Below are 25,942 nucleotides of genomic sequence, written 5' to 3'. Positions count from 1 at the left end.
TGATAATTCTCTGTGGTCTCATCATTATGCGCGACCCCTTTCACATCACATGTAGTGTTCTGTCCCATTTTTAATATAAAATTTTGATTAGTGCATCATAGGGAAAGATCATGTTTTCAGCATTTTGGGTAAACATCGGGTGAAGATGCTGAGTTTAGCTATTCATTTAGAAGTGCACTGACAAGGTCTCAATGTATCCCCCTTTTTCTCCAATTATAGATTGTTATGTGGTCCCTAACTATTTGCTTCACCACAAATAAAAGCAGTGGAAATGATGGTGAAGCAATAACGTAACAAAGTTACCATAATGATTTCATCGGGCATTCTAACAGTGATAAAAATACCAAGCTTCTTCATTCTAATAACCAGCTGCACTCCATGGGTGTTTTGCTGCTGAATTTTGGCCACCTCAGCTACAAATCAGAAACAGTTCCTTCCTCTAATGGAAACCATTTCCATGTGAGTTCTTTTGTGGGGATGCTCTGTTGCAATCTGGGGAGAATCATGTTTTCCTGTGTGCTGTGTTATAAGGGTTCCTGAAGTGGGAAGTGAAGGTAACTCTGGACTCTAGAGAGCATGGAGACTTCAGTGGACAAGACAATGGATCGAGTCTCATACACCCAGAGTAACCCGCTTTTTGACATGTCACTCAGCAGAAGTGATGTCTACCATTTCCAGCCAGACGGTGAGTACTAAGGCAGAAAGTAATCAAAGCAAATAGATTTCTACTCACACTTGTGAGAGAAAACATGACAACCACATTCACAAAGATTTATGTTTTGGTCAGAGGTTGGTTAAACCAACCTGTGAGACTTTAAGTTATTATATGGACATAACAATTGAAAAGTTCTTGTTTTCTTCACCGTGTAGTAACTGATAGGTTGTAAATTTTGAAACATTGCCAGATGAGCTACAGCTCTTGGTAGGAGGATAAGAAATCACAGTATCTAGTTACAAAAAGACAAAAGCATGGATTCATTTGTAATCACTTTGCACAACATTACATTTAATAGCTTGACATTAAAGGCTAAAGGTCACAGAGACTTCTGCACATTGTTTTGGAAACTCTTGGGGCTAATAAGTAGGACATCTCTGTTTTATTCTTATTTAAATTTAGAATTTTTTTTGGAATCTAGATATTGAGTGTAGATTCAGAAAGGAAACATGAGGAGCAAAAGGCTATGACATGCAACAAAGGTCACTTGCTGGAAGCAAACAAAGGATGTTGTGGTTATATGGTATGCGCCTTAACCACTCGGCCATCAGAACAGCCTAGAACACATGGCCAGACATTCAACCTCTTGTACAGTATACTGCTAAGATATTCACGTGAAAAGTACAGTGTTTTTTGAATAAAAGTGGAGAGATATATCAAAACAAATAATTAAAAGTGCCTCTAGTGGAAGCATATTGATAGAAAATTAGATAGGGCTGAGAACAGATCCTTGAAGCACTCCATAGTTCAAAACAGCATGTCATCAACAACTGTTAGAGAAAAATTTCTGAATGAAAGCCAGGAGAGTTAATAAAAGATTGGGTTATAAGACCGCAGGAGGTACACAGAAAGCTTAAAATAACTCCTTAAATATAACTGTCAACTGAAAAAAATAAAATAAAAGAAAATTAGAGATAAAATAAAAGCTAGGATATAAACATAAAAAAACGTAAATGTTTTATTGAAGTAGAGAACGACACGTAGTTGATTACTATGGAGCCTGGAGGGTGCCACCTAATAAATATATACTTTTACAGTTTTTAATATTAATCTATCAATAAACTGACGAATTTGAAAAATAATTTAAAGATTAAATTTTAAATGAACCATTGCAAACTCAAAAGAAAGACAAAAAAGACTTAAATTTGCCAATACTAATTCTAATTAATAATTTAATTTTGTTATCCTGTCAATAAATCATTCAATAATCAGATGGATTTGCAAAGTTAATTCTGAAAATATTTTTAAAGTTTACTATTTCTTACTCCATTTACTAATTTGTTGGCCTATCATATTCCATTTCACAAGTAATTTGTTTTCTCATTTAACATTTACAGTTTCTATTTTGTGCTTCCATGTTTAAGCTCTCATTAATACTGCGTAAAATTTACATAAAGTCCAACCCACAGAAGAACAAATAGAGCTCTGACTTGACAGTTGCTTCATGTTGGCAGTTAGATTATGGAATATTTTCCAATGTCAACGACTATTGAGAGCTATTCCATCCATACTGAAGAACTAAAGAAATAGCATAACAAATGAGTTGAAATTCTCAATGCCATTTAACTCACAACCAGACAATAATTGAAAAAATTAAAAGGCATGAAAAACGATAGGATTTCTGCACATCATGACTGTTTGCTAAGGTGCAGTGAATGCTGAATTCTCTTACTGTTCCCCCCACCCCAATAGCTTTTGGTAGTTTTTTTTCAATGATCTTTGAAAGAGCGGAAGAGCACTCAACAAACCTGTCTCATGGCAGAGGGTTTGAATTCCACAGGTGGAACTAATACATTACATACATTACCTAAGTTTTTGGCCACTTTGGGACAGTGTAGCTATCTGTAAACCCACACTGACCCCTCATAGTTGTTATGCCTCATGTCAGCAGAGAGGTGACACAGAGCAACAGTAATATGAATTTGGAGTTGTGTTCAATATTCACATTCCTTTTAGCTCTGGCTTTGAGCCCACCAACTCCCAGAAAAAAAAAATCTGTTTTTTTTAGCTGCTAAATGTTAACCAGCTAGTGACCAGCTAGTCACCGCCTTTGAGTGCTGTTTGGTGCTGGGCAGGTAGTGTACACATTAGAGCCAAATGAATGGAACAGAGCCATGACTAATACAATTCTTAGTTAAATCGGTGCTGTCCTTGCTTTGACAGGTCAAAATTTCTGCCATAAAGGAGGTCCGTTGTAGACACAAATCTTTCCTCAATGTCAACAGTGACAATGACAGTGCCAGTTCAGAGTTATTTATTATGTTGAATAACACAAAACAAAGAGCTAGTCTATTGAGCAAAAGAGCACAGAATCCACAGTGGAAATACAACTGGGTACATGTAATTGAGGAAATGCTTTCACATAGACCTCAAAGAAACAATTATTTCATGGAAATTATTTGCATTGTAAGCAAACAAGCAATTAATGTTATTTTAAAGTAGATAATAAAATAGATTGTAGCATTAAGGTTATGTGTACTATTTCTCATGTCAATTATTAAAAGCAGCATTGTCTGGTCAAATGTACAAAATCTTGTGTTGGTCACATAATTGTGTCAGTCTCCATTGCTTTTCAAGCACATCAGCTGCCAGTGTTTAACCTGAGCGTGAATGGAATGGCAGCCATGACCAGCAGGTGGGAGCAATGCTTCTTTCCTGTTACACAGGCACAGCAGGCTTTCTGAGAGAAACGTGAGGGTTCTACTGTAAATGTCTCTGAAATTAAAGTGACTACAGCACCATTTTAAAATGAAATGACTATTTTTAGTTGAGTTTGAAACTATGAGGAACACAGAAAACATGGCTCTGCATACGTTACGTAATACAAAATCATAACACACAATACATAGGGCATTATTACAAATATACACACAGAAAAGGTTTGAACATGTACAAATTCACAACAAAAAACAATTAAATTGTGCAAACGTAAAAAAAAAAAAAATAAGTAAATGTCTTCAATTTAAAAACGGGGTAGGGTGAGGTAGATTCAAAACAAAACCACACAAAACAACAACAAAAAAGCACTAACAACCACAGCAACAGCAAAAATTGGAAGATGCTTTTTCACTAATTAGATTAATTAGAACAACTCCAGAAATATAAGCCAATGGTGCCAGTGCAAGATGACAATGCTCAACTGAAAAACTCAGATTTGGGAATATTTTCTTAAACTTCTGTTTAAACTGGTATATTTATGTAGGTGCAAATTTCATAACAATTTTGTAATTAAATAGGCTATTTACACAGAAGATATTTGGACTTATCATACTATGAAAAGGATAGGTAACATTTTGATACTCATCAAACCATTCAGTGACCCCTTGTGCCCTATGGATGGGGGCACTGTCATCCTGGAAGAGACCCCTCCCATTAGGAGGGAAATGTTTTATCATAGGATAAAGGTGATCACTCAGAGCACCCTTTTATTGATTTGCAGTGACTTCCCTCTAAGGGGACAACTGGACCCAAACCCTGCGAACAAAATGCCCCCCACAGCATAACAGAGCCACTGGTTCCCCTCATTGTCAGGGTCAAGCATTCAGCCCTGTACTATTCTCTTGGTGTACGCCACACATGCACTTGCCGAGAATATGGTGAAGGATGACTCATCTGACCATATCACTTTTTTCCACATCTCTGTAGACCAGTGCCTATTGTTTATGCACCACTGAACTCTCAAATGTGCATTCATCTCTGTAATGAGGGATTTATGCACTGCAACCCTACTATAATATCCCACGACGGACTGCTCTTACTGACACAGTCTGATCGCATCCTGCATTGACATGCTCAGTCAGCTGAGGAAGAGTTGCTCCACTGTTTTTCCCTTACATATCGCACTAATGCACGAGCATCAGGATCATCAAATGTCATATGTGTATTTACTGATATCTTTCCCACAGATCTAAAGGCAGATGTCACTTTAGTCACTGTTCCTATTGAAACACCAGCCAGTTGAGCACTCTGTGTGACTGAAACTCCGGCCATCCGTGCCCCAATAAATAACCCTCTTTCAGAGTCACTTAGATCTTTTCCTCCTGCCATCTTGATACAAAATCAGAATCAACTGGGCCTGCTCAGCATTTTTGCTAAATTGTACCAAGCAGTGAACCTGTGTTGAAGCATCTGTATTCAATACGTTTCTCTATTCATTTAATAAGGCTTTTCCTTTAATTTTGCACCATCTGTACATATTTTGTGTATGTATGCTGTCACCGTCATTAAGTCAATTGTACACAGCAGACTTTTAGAAGTCTTCCATTGGCCCAGGTGAGTCCAGTTTAGTTGTGCTGTGCCAAGCCATAATGATATGCATTTCCACTGCTGGCAGCAGGGGAAAGCCACGCCAAGCCACACAGCTGTGGTCCTGCCAGGTACCAGGGCCAGCCACAGCCAACCCATAACAGTCTCCATCCTCTCTGCTATTGTGAGAAGACAGAGAGAAAGTTTTGTTTCTAAAAGTCTCTCCACATTCAGCTCCCAGAACTTTTGCAGTTTCTACCTGAATCTGTGTGGTTTGGTGTCCAGTTTCACTCCTGTGTTTTTGTTTCTACTTTCTGATATCAGCTTTATTTTGCTGTTTAGCGATCGCTTTCAGCCCTATTGGAGCTGTATTAACTTACTGCTGATCCTGAACCGAACGTTTTCTGCTGTTTGCAGCTTCACAGCAACAATATCACGATCTTTCTCTAACCTTAATCAGGTGCTGTTAGAGTCTAAACAGAACCATAAAAAAGTTTAATAATGCTGTATTCACTACTAGTGGATATTGTACTGCAAGATTGGATATTTTGGCAGAAAACAAACATCTTGTCTGTGAAGATTTATTGATATGTTCATTATCAACATATCAGCGACGTAGATTAAAGACATATCCTCATTAGGTTTATAGAAAACATAATCTTGTCGCTTCTACATTTCCTGCAAAAAGGAATTGCTATCACACTTTAGTTGTATAGAAACATAATTTCTAGCAGACAGGGTTGGACTAGCACACAACTTTACCTTGCTGTAAGGTGCAGTGGAAAAACAGTTGCACCATGCCAGTATGACTCGATTTCTCACAACTGTTCAGGGCTCTGCCCGACTACACACCCAACCAGCAATCCTGGACAATCCCTTTACACATATCAGCTTCATTATATTCCCGCAGAGTAAGTGACCAACCGGTCCTAGGAAAATTTTACAGTGTCTCTGGTGTTCTTATTTTGTGGTAATTGTATATATATATATATATATATATATATATATATATATATATATGTATATATCTTTCCATGGAATATTTAAAATGCCTCAATTTAAAAAAAATCTAATGTAAAGCAAACACAAACTATTATATATGTTTCCTTTTTAAGTGACCAGACAATGCTGCCTTTATGTATTTTGCCATAATTAAATGAAGCTCAGATGACATCATCTATCCTATAGCCTCACATTCAGGCATTTCTTGCTACCTACCTTACAGACATGTATTAGAATTAGCCTATCCTTCTCCATTAAACCACTCAGCCTTAAATATAAGCTAGCGCTAGCTAAGTAGCTGTCAACACTTACCAAGAAAATAGTTTTTCATTTAATTATGACTTATTTCACTTTATTTCTTTGTTTGATTTGTATTTATTTAGAAACTTAAATATTTCATAGATTTCACTTGGGTCACCTTTCTTTAAACTTAATTAAGTGCTGTGAGTGCCCAAACATACTATATCCATAAAATAATGTTAAGCAGATATTTTAGAAAAAACAAATCAAATATGTGTAGTGAATGTTTTGCACATTTTTAAACTCAGCAGATAAATTTATTAACAAAATGGCATCATTATGTGAATAAAATAATTCGTAATTCATGTAATTTTACAAAACATATTGACTGTTGCAAGTTAGGGTTCTTGAAACTTCTTGAAATATGGAAGCATCTTATCTACTGTAATTGCTATTGTAAGATTAAATGCATTCTTAGATAAAATGAAAAATATAAATCTTCACTGACCACATTAACGCCCATTCCAAATTCCCTGCCTACTCACACCCACACACAAGGAAACCCTGAAACCTACAGAGTGGATAGTAGTTTACCATTCAGCTATAGCCAGTTTGGTCTACTGTCATTTTCTTGTTTTTGCTTTTATAAATTTGCAAATTTATAAAAGCATTTGTATGAGCAGGGTTAACTGGGCTATTTTCTCTCTCCTGAAATCACTTTACCAAGAGTAGGTTTGGGGCAGGACACAGGATCCCATTCTGATGTTTTATATGCATTTTCCTGTTTGTGTTTCAGATCTGAAGCCAGCAAGGCCCAGAAAACAGTGGTGTGTTAATGTGATTGTGGTTTACCTCATCTTGCAGACTGCTCTTAATGCCTTTCTCCTTTATAAAGGTACAACTGCATACAGAGTTTATTTATTTTGACTTATTATTTTTAAAAGTGATATTTTGAGAGAATTAAAATTACTTCTATACCAGTTTCTTATACTGGACTTTTTTTTCACAAACTACACCTCATATTCGTGTGAAATATGCTGGTTGTTTTTTCCCTCTCCATCCCAGTTTTCACGTTGGAGTCTTCACTGTCTAACCCCAGGTTAGAGAAGCTGACGTCCAATCACATTCTTCTGGGTGGAGAACAGGATGATAAAAACCTCCAAACTCTCATCCACAACAACAGTCAAGAAACTAAGACCCTAAGAGGCCACCTATGGGTCCTGAAGAGCCAGGTCCTCCTGCTGTTTTTATGTAACATTTTACTAAACATATTGTGTATAGTTTCAGTTCACTTTTCTTTTCATTCAGTTCACATTCAATTTAGTCTTTAATTTACTTAATCTCTGTTTATCCAGTATATCAGCGAAAGGCAACTGGGATAAAGAAGGGGAAAACAGCCTGTCTCTGTCCAAAGTTTAACAACAGTAACAGAGTTCAAAACTAAAGCTACCTACGCCTCTAAAGCTTGCTATTTAATATGTTGTATTTCTTTTGGTCAGTCTTTATACAAATGATGCATGCAAAGTCATTCAAAGATGCGATTAGATGCAAATTCAGCCGGTTTAGGCAAGAATTGATGCACAGACATGTGTGCATGAGTTGAAAATAATTCAGACTAAACCTAACTTAATGTTTCAACTCCCATAGACACAATGTATTTGCTTCTTGTTAGTTGATTCACTTTCGGTCTGGACACCCCTTTTGAGGTGTTGGTAGATGTATTTTTAGCCATACTAGAGACATGGCTGTATGGATGGCTGATGGTAGTCAGACTGAAATATCTCATTGTGAGCACTGTGGTACGCTAGTATTAGTGTTTAGTGCAAAGCACCGCTGTACCTACGAAGACCCTCACAAAGCCACTAGGATGGCTATAGACACCTGTTATTATTAAACTTTGGACTGAGACAGGCTGTTTTTTTCCCGCTGCTTCCAGTCTTTATGCTAAGCTAGGCTAACTACGTCTTGATTCCAGTTTCACACTCTTAAGACTGATATCAATCTTCACATCTCACTCTTAAAAAGAAAGCAAATAACCATATTTCTAAAAAACGTGATATATTCCTTTGTCAAAATGAAGATTAAAATTCCCTTCAACCCCTTTGCTTTGTGTCAGAAAAGCAATAGGGCTGCTTCAGCAGTTACAGGCTTTCTTTTTGACTGACTAACTGAAACAGATAAAGATGTTGGAGATAAGATCTAAGATAAGTTCTATGGTTGCACTGACAACAGGTCAACAGTCTCTGCGGAGAGGATGGTCAGCTGGACAGACTGAGGGCTGACCTGAGCCTGCTCAACAAAAGCACCCACAACCTGGAGGGCAATCTGACAACAATCAGCCTCAAAACAGGTAGGATACCTGTGTGTGTGTGTGTGTGTGTGTGTGTGTGTGTGTGTGTGTGTGTGTGTGTGTGTGTGTGTGTGTGTGTGTGTGTGTTTGTGTGTGTGTTTGTGTATATTTGAATTCATCTCAATATTAGCAAAATGAACATTTCTCAAAAATAATACAAAAAGAGCATTTTGTGGTTGGTACCTTTTTGAGGATTTAAGGTTCAAGGTTTGGTTAAAAATGGTTTAGGCTTTGATCTCAGTAACTGTTAGGGTCGAACTGCAAATTGTAAAACTGTAACAACCTGAACAGAAAATGCAGAGTTTATCATCCCTTTTTTTGTATGTCTTCAACAGGACCTCCTGGTCCTCCTGGGCTGCAAGGACATCCAGGGACACCAGGAGAGAGGGGCTTCAAAGGTGAGTCAAACTTAAGGAATTACACAGATATAAGATGAAGTTAAAATCAGTTAAAAACAAGAAGTGTGACGTGTTTTGCAACCAAAGATCTCCTGGTGCTGTTATCACTGAGTAACTGGGACAACACTGATAAATTAAAGGAACAACCTGATTGAGTAAAGGAACAGATGTAGCTACATTTCTCTCAAAAGCACCTCAGTAATAGTCAAAGTTATTTGGTAACAGTGTTAGAGCCTTTCTCCAACCTCTAATCTAGAAAATGTGAACAGACTAAAAATTGTAAAAGTGTAAAAAGTCGCAATGATTTTGTGATAGTGTGTATGTGTGCAGCAGGAGGCATTAGCTTTCAGCTGTTGGTCTGGCGATAATCTCGATGTTGATGACCTGTCATGTCTTGTCAGACAGCTGATGAAACCCGGCTGATGGATTGGTTGCAGTCATTATTTCAAATACCCTTGCAATTTAGTCAATGCATTCACATTTACTGTATCAAATCTCTATCAGGGTTGGAATTTTACTCAAGTCAACAACCCCACTCTGAGGCAAATGCTTTCCGTTAGGTCAATCCCCTTACAATTTGTGATAATGATTAGCAACCTTTGGTTGTACACCACAGTACATAAAGCACAATAGAGAATCTAGTAAGGAATGAGTGGAAATGGGCCGGTATATAAAATTATGACCTGATTAAGGAATTTGGATCAGGTGCGTAGATGGGTGGGGAAGAGTCAGTTGGCTGAAAGGCAGGAAAGCCGGGGTTACTGCACAGCAAGAGTTGGGTGGCAGGGTCTGAAATAACAAGAAAGTGGGTAATATGTAAAGGCAGACAGAGAATGAATACATGAATGAACTGCAACAGAACCCCCCCTTCAAGGGATTGCTCTTGACGTCCCTCCAGGCTTGTCAGGATGGTCACAGTGTAAGGAGCGCTCCTCTGATCCATAAACCTCCTAGATATCTAAAAGATATCGGAGACACCCTCCCTTCTGTGACTCCACTCTAAGGAGCAGGTCCTGAGTGGAGAGCTGCACTTTTTGCCCTGGGAAGGAGTTGGGTGCTGGGGTGCAGCAGTGGTTGGCATTCCTCAGTTAGTAGGCCGATGAGCGAAGGAGGGCTGATCGGGCCTAAATCCAGATCTGAAGTCAGTGGCAGATAAAGACTTGAACGGAGGGCAAACTGACCTCTTTCTGCTTGTCCGAGCATAGGCTGGTAACCATAGGCACACAGGAATGGGCACAGGCCGATGGAAAAACAGGGAAGTGTGTTGTGTGAGTCCTCCACCCAAAAGAGTTGCTTGACCAGGAGAACGGGTTCTGGGAAGAGAGAAAGCTCAGCGCTGTCTCCAGCTCCTGCCTGAACCGCTCCATCTGACTCTTGGTATGGGGATGGAACACAGAGGAGAGGCTGACAGAAGCTCCATGGAAGCTGTAAAATTTCTTTCAGAAAAAAGGCCCGCTGTCCAAGACCAGGTCCCTTGGGAGGCCGTGCAGATGGAAAACATTTTTTAACATAAGTTCAGTAGTTTTACTTTTACTTTAGCTGATGGTAATTTCAGCAATGGTATGAAATGTGCAAGCTTGTAAAACTGGTCTATGACTGTGAGGATGAGTGCATTACCATCAAATGATGGTAAACCCATGATGAAGTCCAGACTGATGTGGAACCAGGGCTGATGAGGGATAGGAAGTGGTCGCAGGAGCCCAGCCAGGGCTTTATGAAAAACCTTGTGCTGGGAACAGACAGGACAGGCAGCCAGAAACTCCCAAATATCAGCCCCCATGGTGGACCACCAGAAGTGTGGATGAATGAGCCCTACTGGAGAACCTGAGAACGGAGAGTGGAGAGTGAGCTGGGACAAAGATGCGGTTGGGGTGCAGTTACTGGGAGCAGGGTAATTGGTGTTAGAGGCTTTTACCTGCTGCTTGGTTCCCCAGGTGACTGCTCCCAACATTCAGGGTGAGGGGATGATGTTTTTGGGCTACCCAAGAAGTTTGTCAAACTTGAAGTGATGGGACAGGACATCAAGCTTTATGTTCTTTGAACCCGGACGGTATGCGAGGACAAAGAAGAACTGGTTGAAGTACAGTGCCCAATGTAGCCCGGCAAGAGGTGTCCAGGCGATGAATGGCTGCTCCGCCCCCTCCAGCCAGCATCTCCAGTCGTCCAGCTCAGCTTGACAGCTAGCGGCCCCCAGTTCCCAGTGTCTTAGCTTCTCTCAGCCCAAGAGAGCTTGTGGAAAAAGAAGGCACAGGGGTGGAGTTTCTGGTGGACAGCCCCAACGCCTCATCGGAGGAATCAACCTCGAACACACACTGATGACTGGAGTCCGGAATGGTGAGAATGGGAACTGAGGGTCTGACTTGAGCTGACTTTTACTGGACAGGTCCCAAGGAAGTGGCCAGACTGACCACAGAGGTTACCTTGGAGCCGACAACATCATTCCTCTCGGATGAGTTTGGTTTGGCCTGGCTGCATGGGTAAGAGGAGTCCTTATCAGTTGAGAATTCAATTCAATTCAATTCAATTTTATTTATATAGCGCAAAATCAAAACAGAGGTTATCTCACTACACTTTTCATATAGAGCAAGTCTAGACCATACTCTTTATACTTATATTTACGGGGGGGGACACAGCACAGTACAGGCGTAATATATAGACGTATAGTAATAATGAGACTAATAATAAAACTAATTATTACATTAATAGGGTGAATAATAATACCAATAAAACTAAATATAATAATAGTAATAATAAACAATTAAAGCACTTGGTGTTGAGCAGGATCATGGGGGCAGTAGGTGTGTGCGTCACAGATCCAGACTGTTCAGCACCAGGGGCAGAAATACCTGCAGAAAGCGACAGGAAGAGAGAGGAGAGAGAGGAGAAGGCACAAAACTAAGGGAAAGAGAAGAAGTCAAGTTAGTAACGAGCATTGATGCCATATGAATGCTTACAGGTGGAGAGGAAGAGGAGGTTGAGAGGAGCTCGGTGCATCAGAGGAAGTCCCCCCGCAGTCTAGGCCTATAGCAGCATAACTAGAGGATTGTTCAAGCCAAGTCTGAGCCAGCATTAACTATAAGCTTTATCAAAAAGGAAGGTTTTAAGCCTACTCTTAAATGTGGAGAGGGTTTCGGCCCCCAAGACCCAAATTGGAAGATGGTTCCACAGTAGAGGAACCTGACAACTGAAGGCTCTGCCTCCCATTCTACTTTTGGAGACTGCAGGAACCTCAAGAAAGCCTGCGTTCTGGAAATGCAGTGGGGTAATATGGTACTTTGAAATCTTTAAGATATGATGGTGCCTGACCATTAAGGGCTTTGTAGGTGAGGAGGAAGATTTTAAATTCACAGGAGAAATATAATCTCTTTTCCTAGTTCCTGTCAGTACTCTTGCTTCAGCATTCTGGATCAACTAGAGAGAATTTAAAGATTTGTTGGTACAGCCTGATAATGAGGAGTTGCAATAATCCAGCCTAGACGTAACAAAGGCATACAATAGTTTTTCTGCATCTTTTTGATACATGATGTGCCTGATTTTTGCAATGTTACATAGATGAAAAAAGGCAGTCCTTGAGGTTTGTTTTTAGTGTGAGTTAACGGACATATCCTGATTGAGGAGAACTCCGAGATTCCTAACAGTGGTTCTGGATCTAGAGTAACCATATAATGCCATCTAGAGTAACCATATAATTGGATAATGTGTTTCTGAGGTGTTGGGGGCCAAGTAAAATAACTTCAGTTTTGTCCGAGTTTAACAGCATAAAGTTGCTGGTCAGCATAAAGTTGCTGTCTTTAAGGAATGCTTGAAGTTTAGCTAACAGATTGGTTTCATCAGGCTTCATTGACAAAAGTACAGTTGGGTATAATCTGCATAACAATGTAAATTTATGGAGTGTTTCCTAATAACATTGCTTAAAACAAGCATATATAAGGTTAATAGAACTAGTCCAAGCACAGAACCTTGTGGAACTCCGTGACTAACTTTTGAGTATATGGAGGATTTATCGTTAACGTGCACAAACTGAAATCTATCTGATAAACAGGACTTAAACCAGCTTAGAGCGTTTCCTTTAATGCCAGATAAAAGTTCCAGTCTCTGTAACAAGATATGATGGTCAGTGGTATCAAATGCAGCACTAAGATCTAACAACACAAGTGCAGAGACAAGTCCTTTGTCTGATGCAATTAGAAGATCATTTGTAACTTTCACCAGTGCTGTCTCTGTGCTATAATGCACTCTAAATCCTGACTGAAAATCCTCACATAAACTATTTTTATGTAAAAAGTCCCACAACTTGTTGGCGAAAGCTTTCTCAAGGATCTCAGAGAGAAAGGGAAGGTTAGATGTGGGTCTGTATTTAGCTTAAACATCTGGATCAAGAGTATGCTTTTTAAGAAGAGGTTTAATTACAGCTGTTTTAAAGGATTGCGGTACATAGCCTGTTAATAAAGATATTGATTATATCTAGTAAAGAGGTGCTAACTAAGGGTAAAACTTCCTTAAGCAGCCTAGTTGGGATGGGGTCTAAGAGACAGGTTGATGGTTTAGACGAAGACATTGTTGTTAGTTGGCGAAGGTTGATGGGAGAAAAACTGTCTAACCATATATCAGGTTTTACAGCTGTTTCTAAGTTCACAGTGTTTGAAGATAAATCAGTGTCGGATGACGGTGGTGAATTTTTGTCTCTAATAGTTTGAATTTTATCATTAAAGAAGCTCATTAAACCGTCACTACTGAGGGCTATGGGAATACATTGATCAATAAAGCTATGACTCTGTCAGTCTGGCTACAGTGCTAAAAAGAAACCTAGAGTTTTTATTTTCCTCTATTAAAGATGAGTATTAGGCTGCTCTGGCATTACAGAGGGCCTTCCTATATGTTTCAAGACTATCATGCCAGGCTAAGCAGCATTATTCCATTTTGGTAGAATGCCTTATCCTTTCAAGTTTTCGCGTAGTTTGCTTTAATATATGGGTTTGAGAGTTAAACCATGGAGCTAACCTTGTTTGTTTTATTGTCTTCTTTTTTTAGAGGGGCGATAGAATCGAGTGTATTTCTCAATGAGCCTACAGCACTATCAACAAGATGGTCAATTTGGGAGCGACTAAAGTTAGCACAGGAATCCTCTGTGAAATTTAAAAATGGTAGTGAATCAAGTGCTGATGGCATTACTTCATTAAATTTAGATACAGCACTATCAGATAGAGATCTAGAAAAGATATTTTTGCCTAAGGGTGTGTAGTCTAGCAATAGGAATTCAAACGTTACCAAACAATGGTCCGATAAAAGAGGATTCTTGGGAAAGACTATTAAATGTTCACTTTTAATGCCATAACTCAGAACAAGGTCGAGGGTGTGATTAAAAGAGTGAGTGAGCTTATTTACACGCTGAGCAAAGCCATTTGAGTCTAATAATGAGATAAACGCTGAGGCTATCATTATCATCATCCACATGATTATTGAAATCACCTACTATAATTCCTTTATCCTTACTAAGGACTAAACTTGATAAAAACTCTAAGAATTCAGATAAAAATTCGGAGTATGGGCCAGGAGCGTGGTACACTATAACAAATAGAATAGGCTTTAAATTTTCCATGATGGATGTGTAAGACTAAGAACCAGGCTTTTGAAAGAATAATAACTGAGTTTAGGTATAGGGGTGATTATTAGGCTTGAATTGAAATTGGCTGCAACTCCACCCCCTCGGCAAGTGCCTCGAGGAATGTGAGTATTAATAAGACTGGAGGGAGTGGATTCATTTAGGCTAACATATTCGTCATGACACAGCCAGGTTTCAGTGTATCAATATGATGATCTGATATTAGGTCAATTACTAATACAGCTTTGGATGGGAGTGATCTAATGTTAAAGAGTCCAGTTTAATTCTCCTGTTTTCTTGTACTTCTGCAGTGGTGGTCTTATTTTTTATTAGGTTTCTGTGTACAACTCCTCTTCTCTTTATTTTTGATTTACTTAATTAATTTAGGTCGTCGGGGGGCAGTCACAGTCTCTATGGGATTTTGGGTGGGTGACTGCTCTACCTTGAAGCACGGAGAAGCGTGTAAGACTGCAACTCTGGGTCTCAACTCTCGGTTGTCATGGTTTCTGCTAATAAACTCAGTCAGATTTCTAGATATGAGAGCTGCTCCATCCAAAGTGGGATGAATGCCATCTCTCCTAATCAGACCAGGTCTTCCCCAAGACCACCCGGGGCTTCTACAAAGCCCGGGTGGTTTGCTGGACATCACCTCGACAGACAGCGGTTGAATGATGACATGCGGCTATACATGTCATCGCTGGATTAGGCAGGGACCCAGAGAAAACTACAGAGTCCGACATTGTACACTCCGATTGGTGTAATCAGGTATTGTTACCGCTGTGGTGAATAACAATCTTACTATATTTACATTTATCCTTTGCCAGCAGTTTTAAATAGGATTCTGAATCGCCCGCTCTGGCCCCAGGAATACATTTGACTATAGTCGCAGGTGTCACCACCTTCACATTTCTCAAAATAGAGCTGCCAACAACCAGAGTTGGTGTCTCAGCGGGTGTGTCGCTGAGTAGGGAGTATCTGTTTGAAACACAAACTGGTCAATGGTGAACCATGGGCTTTTGCTTAGGGCTATGCTTCTTGTTACAGACATACACCCAGCTTGCCCTGGCTTCCCGGCTGCTTGAGAGCTGCCGGGGGGAGAGTGGGAGCTACGCTAGGTCGGCTCGCACCAGCTACTGGGGGATGGCTAACTACAGCAGCAACTATTTTGTGTCCATGGTGCTTCCAATACACTGAGCCTCGCCTCCATCACTGCAAATAAACAAGAGTTATTACATGTACCATTATCGCTAAAGGAGGCAGAGGAATAACTAAGCATAAGACACACCGAGCAAGACAGTGAGCAGGAGAGAGAGAAGCCACCGCTAACTGCTAAGGAAATCACGAGGGAATCACTAAAAGAAGGAGAGGGCTGAGGGTGCTTAAGCAGAACTAATGTAGGTTTAAATGTAAATGGAAAGCACAATAGACAATCTAGTAGGGAATAAGTGGAAATGGGCCGGTATAAATACTAAGAGCTGATTAAGGAATTGAGAACAGGTGAGTAGATGGATGGGGAAGAGTCAGATGGCTGAAAGGTGGGAAAGTCGAGGTTACGGTAGGGCAGGAGGGTGTGGCAGGGTCTGAAATGACAGGAGTTTTAGTAATATGGATAAGGCAGGCAGAGATGAATGAATGCATTAATGAACTGTGACACAGTGCAATACAAAGTAGAGGTACATTAAAGAAAGGATCGAAGTTTGATTGGCTTTATTTTAGTGGTAGTGCTTAAGTAGTAATTACCGATGGCTAGTTGTTCTTAAGTGTAAGTAAGAAAACATGAGTATGGGGAACAAGTAAGTAAGTATTGGGCATTTTAGAGGAATGGAGAAAAAAATTATCCCACAAGTATTGTAGTATTGTATTGTATTTGTAAATACTGGGTATCGAAGTTTGGGGGAAAATGGTGTTAACAACTTTAGTTTTTTGAAAGGGGAGATCAGTCAATACTTGATATTATAGAGAGAACATACCTTGTTCTCATCTTGTAACTAAAAGAATTAAAGTAATAATTACTTCCTCATTAAACATTAAAGATTGACTATTTTTGATACACTTACATGTGAGTGTAAACTCACATGTAACTATGTAATAGTTTATCCTCTTTGGATGAGAAGTCTTCCCTAGCTATACATATGAGAAAGCTACGTTTATTTTCTACTCCAGCATACCCTATAGAATGCCTCTATATGTGACAATGAATTGCCCTCATGGGTGGGGTGCCCCTAGGACCAACATACTGAAGTGCAGAATTGAGTACCATGAACAAAAAACATTGTGAAGTGCCCTTCCAGTGAAGAACATTAGATAATGTCTTATACAAGATGCCCTTTGATGGAATAAACTGGCCATTAAATTAGAAATGGATGTATCCTTTATGTTGGCTGAAACCCTAAAAGCATTTTGTAGTTGTTGTAGCTGACATCATTTCATAAAGCTGCTTTTCTTACAGTACTACTCACTAGTTTGCTCAGTTACACCCCCTTAAGATTGTTCCATTGTCTCAACTGCATCAGTCGAGCAGTCATTTTCCAAACTGAAGCTTTTCGAAACCCAGCTTAGAAACAGATGTGGAGAAGGAATTCTCTCAGAGCCACAAACTACAATTTGTATTTGACACAGTGATGATAAGGTATATTGACTGTACTTGAACTCTTTAATTGTAACAGTATGAACAAGGTTTTGAACACCTTATTTCCCAAATTCCATTTTTGTTTCCCAGTACAATTGTAGTTTCATTAATTAACAAAGGTTACTGCTGTGTGTGTAGAGAAAATACAATCTAAGAGGGTACCCAGTATTTACAAAAATACTTTTGAGATAATTTTTTTCATCCTTTCTGCTTAAATGGCAAGTAGTTACTCCCTTGTTCACCATGGTCTTGTTTTCTTCCTCAGTACCTTCATTTAAGTACATTACCAATAGGAAATCAATAAATATTTTACTGGTACACTGTAAATCACGGGCTGTATTATAAACTGTTTAGAATTAGAATTTTACACTTTTGTATAATATTTTACAATTTTGTGTAAAATTGTGACTGAGATATATTACTTGTATGTGATCTAAGCAATTTACTAAAATTGTGGACTTAGTTAGTGACTCTGGCTTATTATTCAACATGCTTCGTGATTGAGTAGCAGAACATCGAGTCCATCAGTAAATTACATACCTTAATGATTCTTTTCAGGTGACATTGGTGTAGCTGGCCCTCCAGGACTAAAAGGTGAAAGGGGACTCAATGGAAAATCTGGAGAGCCAGGAGTTGCTGGGCAAATTGGTGGGTTACCACTGGGATTATTTGTGTAATTATGTACTTGTTGTTGGTAAAGCTTTACTAGGTATGATTTTTTTTTTTTTTTTAAGAAAAGGTTAAGAAAACGTTGCTTAAAGGTTAAATCACAAAATGGGGCTGCAACATAAAAGGGTATTTCATATTCACTAACTGAAATGCTGTTGGGGACTTAAGTGCTCACCAGACCTGACAAAGTGAATGAAAAACAAACTGTGACATCCAAACAAAGTTGGATGCCCTGATGTAAGAACCTTTTAAATCTCTTTATGCCTTAGAAAAAGAATGACAGCTTTTTATTTATTTATTATGAAGCATCAGAGACCTACCCGGGTGGCAAACAGTAGTGCAACTTTAAAAGTTAAGTCACACAGTTACCTCTCAGCTCAAACTCAAAACTGTTTCCCTGTTTCAGGCCCAGCTGGACCCACTGGACCTCCTGGACCCACCGGTAAGCTTCCAATTTTGTAAAACTTTCATGATATCAGAAGCTTAGATGCCTGAAACCACGTAGCTCATTATTAGCCATGCTAACAGCATGGCTCTAGGGATGGCAGTGTCGGTCTGTCAGTTTGTCTGGCAACTATACTGCTCCAAACAACTGTTGGATGGATTCCAAGTAATTTAGTATAGACGCTCATAGTCCCCAGAGGCTGAACCCTACAGACTTTGGTGAACTTCTGACTCTTCCTCTAGACCAAATCACTACAAAACTAATGACACTCCCATAACAGCAGCTTTGTATTTTGTTCTAATTAGAGTGTTAGCATGCTAAAACAATAAATTAAAATGGCCAAAATGATACTCGCTAAACATCTATGTGCTTTTGTGAACATGTCAGCATTCAGTTTTGCGCATTTAGTTCAAATCATCACTTAGCATGGCTGAGGACTTTTACAATGTGTATACACAGAAGGTGTAGCGTGCACAGCACATTAGCAGAGCAGCAGTAGCAGCTCTGGTTCTCCGTCTGTGTCTACATGTGATGCATTTAGGTACGGTATTGAGTTGTAGGTCAAGCATGTTTTGGACATGATCAGAGCCCAATACACAATCATTTTAATTACATGAGTAAAATGCAGGCTAAATAGACTTGAAGTGTAAAAAATACACTTGGGGTTGCATTTTATGAGTCTATATCGCAAGTAAAATGCCAGCTGTGCATACAGCTGGATTGATTAGTAGTTATGGGTGTGACATGGACAACTGAAAAATGCGACTGAAATGCTTTCTGTGTAGACACGTCCTTATACAGAGTGTACGCAGAATCTTGCTGTGGCATGTTCCTGCTTCGTCACAGTTCTGTTGCAGTTTTAATGCCCACTGGAAAAGTTTAAAACATGGAGCACCTGTCTATCAGCAACTGCATTTATAATATAGGCTAGAATTGCTTTGCTGTCATATTTTGTATTTTATAAACATAAATACAACTGCTCATTTAGTTGGTAACAGACGTTTTCTTTGCTGTATTTGAATACAACAACGTTTTGTTGCTTCTAATTTTCTCTGTCATCGCTCTTTTTAAATGCTGTTATTGCCAATCTTACAGCATAGTTGGTGTCATTAATTTGTATTTTTCTAACAATGTTTTGATAATAAAATAGTGATTTTATCTGCAACTCAGCAGTTTGGTAATGACTGCTTGTCAACATAGTATTTATGATTAAATTTCTCACTGGTTCCGTTGTCTGACAACAGAAACAGAGTATGTTCCATCGTTCTCTCACTCTGCTCCTTCTCCTTTCTGTCACTAGTTTTACTGTGTATGTATTAAGTCAGTAACATATTAATGAGAAAAAGTCAGTAGCGAATTAAATGTATCATTAGAAATTAATTTGAAATGAACTGCCTATAACTACAGGCATTTTTATACATTCACGAGCGAATCTCATGCTTTCTGAGACACAATCTGCTCTGACAAAAACAAGTTGAGGAAGGAAAAGAGCTGTGACTGAGCTGCTCCACGGCAACAGATTGTCTCTGGCAGCTGCGATGGAGCTGGAACGTGACACAGCCAAATGCTATATACATTGGCCGCTAGTCTTTTTTTGATTAGCATATATTTGAAAGATAAATATATTAGAAAACAGTTTTTGAGAAGTTTTAACAAAAACTGAAGAGGAATGTGTGTTCTGGCAAAAACAGGGAGCATGTGTGTTCTGTCAAAAAATCCTGAAAATATGTTCCTCATACTGTGCGTGTAGTATACTTTATGACTCACATACTGACTCACAGTAATACCAGATTATCTTTACTGTAACAGAACCATGACCCTCCCTGGTTTCACATCATTTTACAGGTTCATTGAATCTGGAACATAAAGTGATTTAACTCAGGTCCTGGATGGAAAAATGTGTCTGCAGTTATAAAATAATTTCTCTTCCTCATTTAATGCTTGGTCATCATTGGTAATATTGCTGACACACTGCTTTTTAGTGAGAATAATGGTACAATTTGCGCAGCTTGCATTTATGAAATATAAATGTCCTCCCAAAAAAAACCCAATTGTCCATAATCATCACCCTCATTGTATGTGTGTGTATGTGTGCACGCATGGACGTGTGTATTTGAATACAGGTCCGAGGGGTCTGCATGGGCTCCCAGGGGCCCCTGGGGATCAAGGACCAGTTGCAAAGGGAGAGAAAGGAGAACCCGGGGCCCCAGGTAAGGGTTTGGATATTGGTTATAGCACCATTTTGAAGGTTCTATCAAACTGGACCTGTCAATATATAAACAGGATAATCCTGAAAAACAGTTTTAATTTCTCATATTAATGTGTTTGCTTGCCAATGAATAGGCGTGGTGGGTCTCCATCTATAAAGAGCTGCTAACATTTAATTAAAACTGAGCCTTTTAGTGTTTCATGACTTTTCTAGTCTAAATGCTCTTTTAAAGACCTTTCTATCCTGTAAAGAAGTAAATTCTATTTAGCTTTGATAGAAAAGCACCCAGGCTTTAATATTTACTTCTGACTTTTGTCCCCTGCACTTTGACTACAGGCCCACATGGAGACAAAGGTGACATGGGGCATCCTGGCCAAAAAGGTACCTAAGAATGTTACATGGCGAGTACGTGGAAGTGTATACCTGTATGTGTGCTTATCTGTAGCTGTAGATGTGTGCTTTTGTGTTAGATACCTAATGTATTTTGTTGATTTGTTGTGCACTTCCAGGATCTTCTGGAGTTCCTGGTGGTCCTGGGCTCAAAGGAGAAAAAGGAGACCTTGGAAATTATGGTCCACCAGGACCTCCAGGTCAGCTGCATACTGTGTAACATATATATGGTTGGACCGATACATGTATCCCAATATAACTGGCCAGTATTTCCTCTTTATTCAATATCATACAGTATATAACTAGCCATATCATAATACATGACATGAATTACCTTTGAATCCAGCCTTGGTTTGTTTTACATTTGTTTTACACACATTTTCATTTAATTGTTCAGTAATGATTTCTGTAATTTATTTCAAAGTCCCAATAGCCATTTAAAGGTGGTAATCCTTAATAAACACAAATACATATTTGGCATAAATTTGACAAACTGAAAGAAACTAAATATTTTCTGGTTTCAATTCCAAATTTGTATTTGCATCAGTCATCAAAGTTCATGTAACTTTAATACAGAGGTTTACAGAGTTTGCTGTCAAATTTTAAGAGGCAAAAGAAATTGAACTCCAACAAGCTAATCTGCTAGCATGTTTACTGTCAGCGGACCATTATTAGTTCTTAGAGCAATCATCACAGTTTTATCTTATAGCTCACTGTTTAACAAAAAAAAAAAAAAAAAAACTTTATTATTTGTTTATTTTTCTTTTTGTTTATGTCATAAATGTCATATGTACACACCTGCATCTTACCTGAATGTGTAATTTACACTTAGATTAATGCACATCTATTTGTTTTCGTAATCTAGTCATCTTTAAAATAATAACTGGCAATTTAAATTGAAAGGCAGATCGTTTGTTTTTTAAGTTTAGAAGAGAACTAAGAGAACCAACAAAATGTCCCAGGAGTGTCATATGGAAAATGTTTTTTTATTAATTTTTCATGCTTCACCTGAATTAAAAGCAAAAAGTTTTAGCATTCACTAACATTAACTGCTGCCAATTTCTGCAACGCAAAACTTCTAGTCCAATGATTCAGATTTTTTGGTTGCTGGTGGGGCCTCTACAGGACATGACCTTTGAACCGTAGATTTAATCCATTCCTGTTTATTCATTGGGCAGGAAAGGTTTAGCAACCCATGTCACTGATGTCCAGCAATTGTTTCTATAAGATTTCATTTTGTTGTATTGTCATCAGGTGCGAGAGGACCCAGTGGTTTCAACGGAGCTCAGGGTGAGTGTGTATCAAAATTACAAAAAACTTGATTTAGAATCACGTTCCTTCCATATGTGATGTAAAGGTGCTGAAAAGCATTTGAAGTTATAGAAAACATTAAATAACAACTAAAAATTAGCAGAGTTAATTTGAATTTTTCTCACAGAAGTCCAGATGCCACGTCTATCTTTCACTTTGTGTGTTCTTGAAGCAGAGAGTAAGAGGGATGAGTTAATTTAACAACACCAAAATGCTCAAAGATAAAACAGTAACAGAAGAACATATGTAGGTGACAAATAAAGTTTATCTACTATTAATTAGAATAAACTTACTTTTACATACATAAGCGTGTTCAGCTCACTCACCTGTTGCTGAGTCATCAGGCCACCTCTTATATGAATAGTTTTTGATTTGTAGCCAGTTCTGGTTAAAAATGACCTATGTGTACCAGTGATGCAATAAGCTCATACCAGTGCATTTAAACTGTCAGTTTGGTTGGAAGATGTATTTGACCATTTTTCCTCCACAGGTCCTCCTGGACCACCAGGTTCCAAAGGAGACAAGGGAGACCAACGAAACCCACCAGAGTGTAAGTCTGCACAGCACTGACCTGGGAGCAGCAGAGACAACAGAAGCAGTGAACAATAGTGATTTTCAAAAACTACTATTAACTAAAACTAAATGCCACTTTTGGTACTTGATAAAATCACCTGAAGGGATGTTATTGATGTTCACCACCAATTTGGAAATTATTTAATCTAGGAAAGCCAAATATGTTAAAAAGGGAAGAGGTTTCAACCACTTGGGCTGACTGCAGTAGTCTGATTAAGCAAATTCACCCTCAAAACACTTCTCTTCAATCCGTAACATCTGGAACTTTGTGTCGTTACAGTGAATGTGCGTCTTGTGCCAGGGAGATACCGAGGGCGAGTGGAGGTGAGGTACAATGGGATCTGGGGCACCGTGTGTGATGACAACTTTGACACTGTGGATGGCAAGGTGATCTGTAAGATGCTGGGCTTCCAATCCGCCATTTCCACCTTCACTGCCAGCCCGGGTAAGAAATCCACTGCCACCATCAGGTCCTGTGCTCTGCACCATATGATATCGTCTAATGCTCGACAAAACTTGTCAACCCTTAAATTTATATTTTCCCAACACTTCTTTCTACATCAGCACACTGTGATTCTGACGTTTACACATTTACAACTCTTCTTTAATTGTGTTGAATTTGCTGTTTTCAAGGTGTTGAATGATACCACCAACAGTGCATGGGCCATCATGCTGAGTTTTTGATGGCAAAAAAAGGAACAGTTATTTTAATTACAACTTGGATCTTATTTTTGTGGGTTTGGCACATTTGTAGTCACCAAAGTAATACTTGATATCTGGGAACACAGCAACATGCAACAATGAAGTCTGGCGGGGCAAGAAAACAATTGATCAGAAGATCGGACAGGTTGTAAACAAACTAACAATTTATCCACACTAACTAAACGACTTTATTTAGATATAAAAATGAGAGAGTGAGTGCACCTGAAATGTTAGTAACAATCTCTTAATTCACAGTAAAACTGTGCACACAGCTATGGCAAGTATAGTGGGTCAAAGTTGAAACAGGACGTTGGTCTATACACTTTGATGATTCTTGGCAACAGATGATCTGGGTAATAATATTACATTTGCCCAAGGGTTTGCCTAAAACTTACAATGTTTGCTCATTTTCTGGTTCATATTTTTATTTCAAGTGTCTGCTAGATAGTGTTTACATACTTTAATGTTCATAAGACACATTGTTTTTGTCTTTTTTTGTGTTACTCTTCCTCCATAGCAGCTTAGCAAAGCCATGCTTTCAGACAAATACAATGAGGGAATTTAGTACTAAAGGCAAGGTAACTTGTTATAGTACCAACTATACCAGTAATTTTTAAACATAACAAGGACTGTGGATTTTTTACATCACTAACACTGAAGTCGCTTTAGGAAAGGATCTTCTCAAAGTCACTATTGAGAGGAGGAATAACTATAGTGAACAGTAACTTTTTCACTGTTTCCCGCTTCACATAAAGACTAGAGGCAGGGGGAGGAGTTAGCCGGGCTCTTTCCAAATCACAGAGCAACACCTCTAAGGCTCACCAGTTAAGATGTTGAATCTGTTTGGTTATCTAAATGCAGAAATGTAAAATGCATGACAATTTATGTGCTGGAACTAGTTCTTTCTGAAACAGCCTGGTACAGTGAGTTTGTGCAGCTTCCTAGTCACAGTGGCGTTGTCAGCTTTGGTACCATTTTGCCTTTAAAGGGAGTGAAACCAAAGCCTGCGCTCATTAGCTGTAGCTGGCAATTAATGCTGTATTTGCAAACACTGCACAAAGTACTGGGCGAATGGTTAAACTGTTGTTTAACGTAACTTTCCCTAAAACCATAAATAGTTGTTTTTACTTGTCTGTTTTGTGCACTGTCACTGCACAGATAGACCTGATGAAGTGATTTGTCATTAAATTAAAGGGGAATTAATTACCACTAAGCCATGTGGCTGTACCAGCCACTAACAGGCCACAACATATGAGTGCCATTGGCTGCTGACACTTTGGAAAAAATTTGGGCCTACCTGAACCCCAATGACTTGAACTGTGGTGACACTTCCTTCATTCTGAATGGTGGAAGCTGACCCCTGTGTTTGCAGTTTAGTGCTGGTTTCAGTTCATTTAAGTTAACATATAAACACAGACATATACTAAACCAAAATACTTACCAAAATACTTAGCGAGGAGTTCCTCGCTAACTCTCCAGCACACCAACTTTCTTGCATTGGTGTGTCCTTCCTCCTTTTCAGTGTCTGTCTCTGACAGGCTCATATTAGATAAAATACACATTCTTGACTTATAGCAACCAATCAATATGATGATGACAACCATGTGACCGTGGAAATACAGATTAAATAAAAAAGAGACAAAGTGTTAATTAATGAACTTGTGCCAGTGTGTGTATTTATAAACTTTTTGGCAGTGAGATACAACTCTTCAAAAGCAAGTAAAGCATATTTGCGTAAAATATTTGTGTATTGTTTTATTGGGAAGAATGGGGGTGGGTAAGCATCCCCTGTTTGTTGTTTGTACATTTTACAAGAAAATATGCTTTGTACCAGAGCAAAGTTCCCTCATTACCTCTAAATTTGCTAATGAACGCAAAGAATTAAGCATTATAAGTCTTTAATTGTCTGTTCTAATTGCTGTCCTTCTGTAGGGTCTGGTACTATCTGGCTGGATGATGTACGATGCTTAGGAACAGAGTCCGATATCTTTAACTGCCCACACAATGGAATTGGTGTTAACAACTGCCAACACAACGAGGATGCTGGAGTGCAATGTATCTAGACTGATACCACATTGAAGATTAACAAGAAAATGGTGTTTCAACTGTTTTACAGTTACCTTTGATACAGATGCAGTGAAAAGTTAAGAGGCAGCCACACACACACTTCCGCATACACACACACACACACACACACACACACACACACACACACACACACACACACACACACACACACACACACACACACACACACACACACACATACACATATACACACATACACAAACACATCATAAGCAGGGAACAGCATGGCTACTAATGATGTTCACAGCCGCATCTCATTACATAGTCATAAAACACAGCATAAAAAACTGCATTTGGCTAAGATTCACATTAATACTGAACACATTACCTTAAATTACAGTGTACTGCAAAAAAAAGGTCATGCTAATAAAACT

General features: G+C 38.9%; 1 protein-coding gene across 1 annotated transcript; it reads left to right on the top strand.

Annotated features, from left to right (window-relative positions):
* The first annotated feature begins 486 nt into the window (after positions 1-486).
* Positions 487-25,942, top strand: marco (macrophage receptor with collagenous structure). Its single transcript, XM_040149352.1, has 14 exons — positions 487-685; positions 6,999-7,097; positions 7,268-7,434; positions 8,435-8,552; positions 8,888-8,950; positions 17,740-17,829; positions 18,257-18,292; positions 20,419-20,505; positions 20,841-20,885; positions 21,014-21,094; positions 22,149-22,184; positions 22,696-22,755; positions 23,059-23,223; positions 25,413-25,942. The coding sequence occupies exons 1-14, from the start codon at positions 577-579 to the stop codon at positions 25,541-25,543; spliced, it is 1,287 nt and encodes a 428-aa protein (XP_040005286.1). The 5' UTR covers positions 487-576; the 3' UTR covers positions 25,544-25,942.

The sequence above is a fragment of the Xiphias gladius genome, chromosome 16 (genome assembly GCF_016859285.1).
Source record: "Xiphias gladius isolate SHS-SW01 ecotype Sanya breed wild chromosome 16, ASM1685928v1, whole genome shotgun sequence".
NCBI classification, from domain to species: domain Eukaryota; kingdom Metazoa; phylum Chordata; class Actinopteri; order Istiophoriformes; family Xiphiidae; genus Xiphias; species Xiphias gladius.
This window is presented reverse-complemented; position numbering and strand designations above follow the sequence as displayed.

Bases quoted from the DNA above. Each gene is read 5' to 3' on its own strand.
- marco (XM_040149352.1), top strand. From the start codon at position 577: ATGGAGACTTCAGTGGACAAGACAATGGATCGAGTCTCATACACCCAG. The intron at 8,951-17,739 runs GTGAGTCAAACT...GATTCTTTTCAG, and splicing joins AGGAGAGAGGGGCTTCAAAG to GTGACATTGGTGTAGCTGGC. The intron at 22,185-22,695 runs GTGAGTGTGTAT...TTTCCTCCACAG, and splicing joins TGGTTTCAACGGAGCTCAGG to GTCCTCCTGGACCACCAGGT.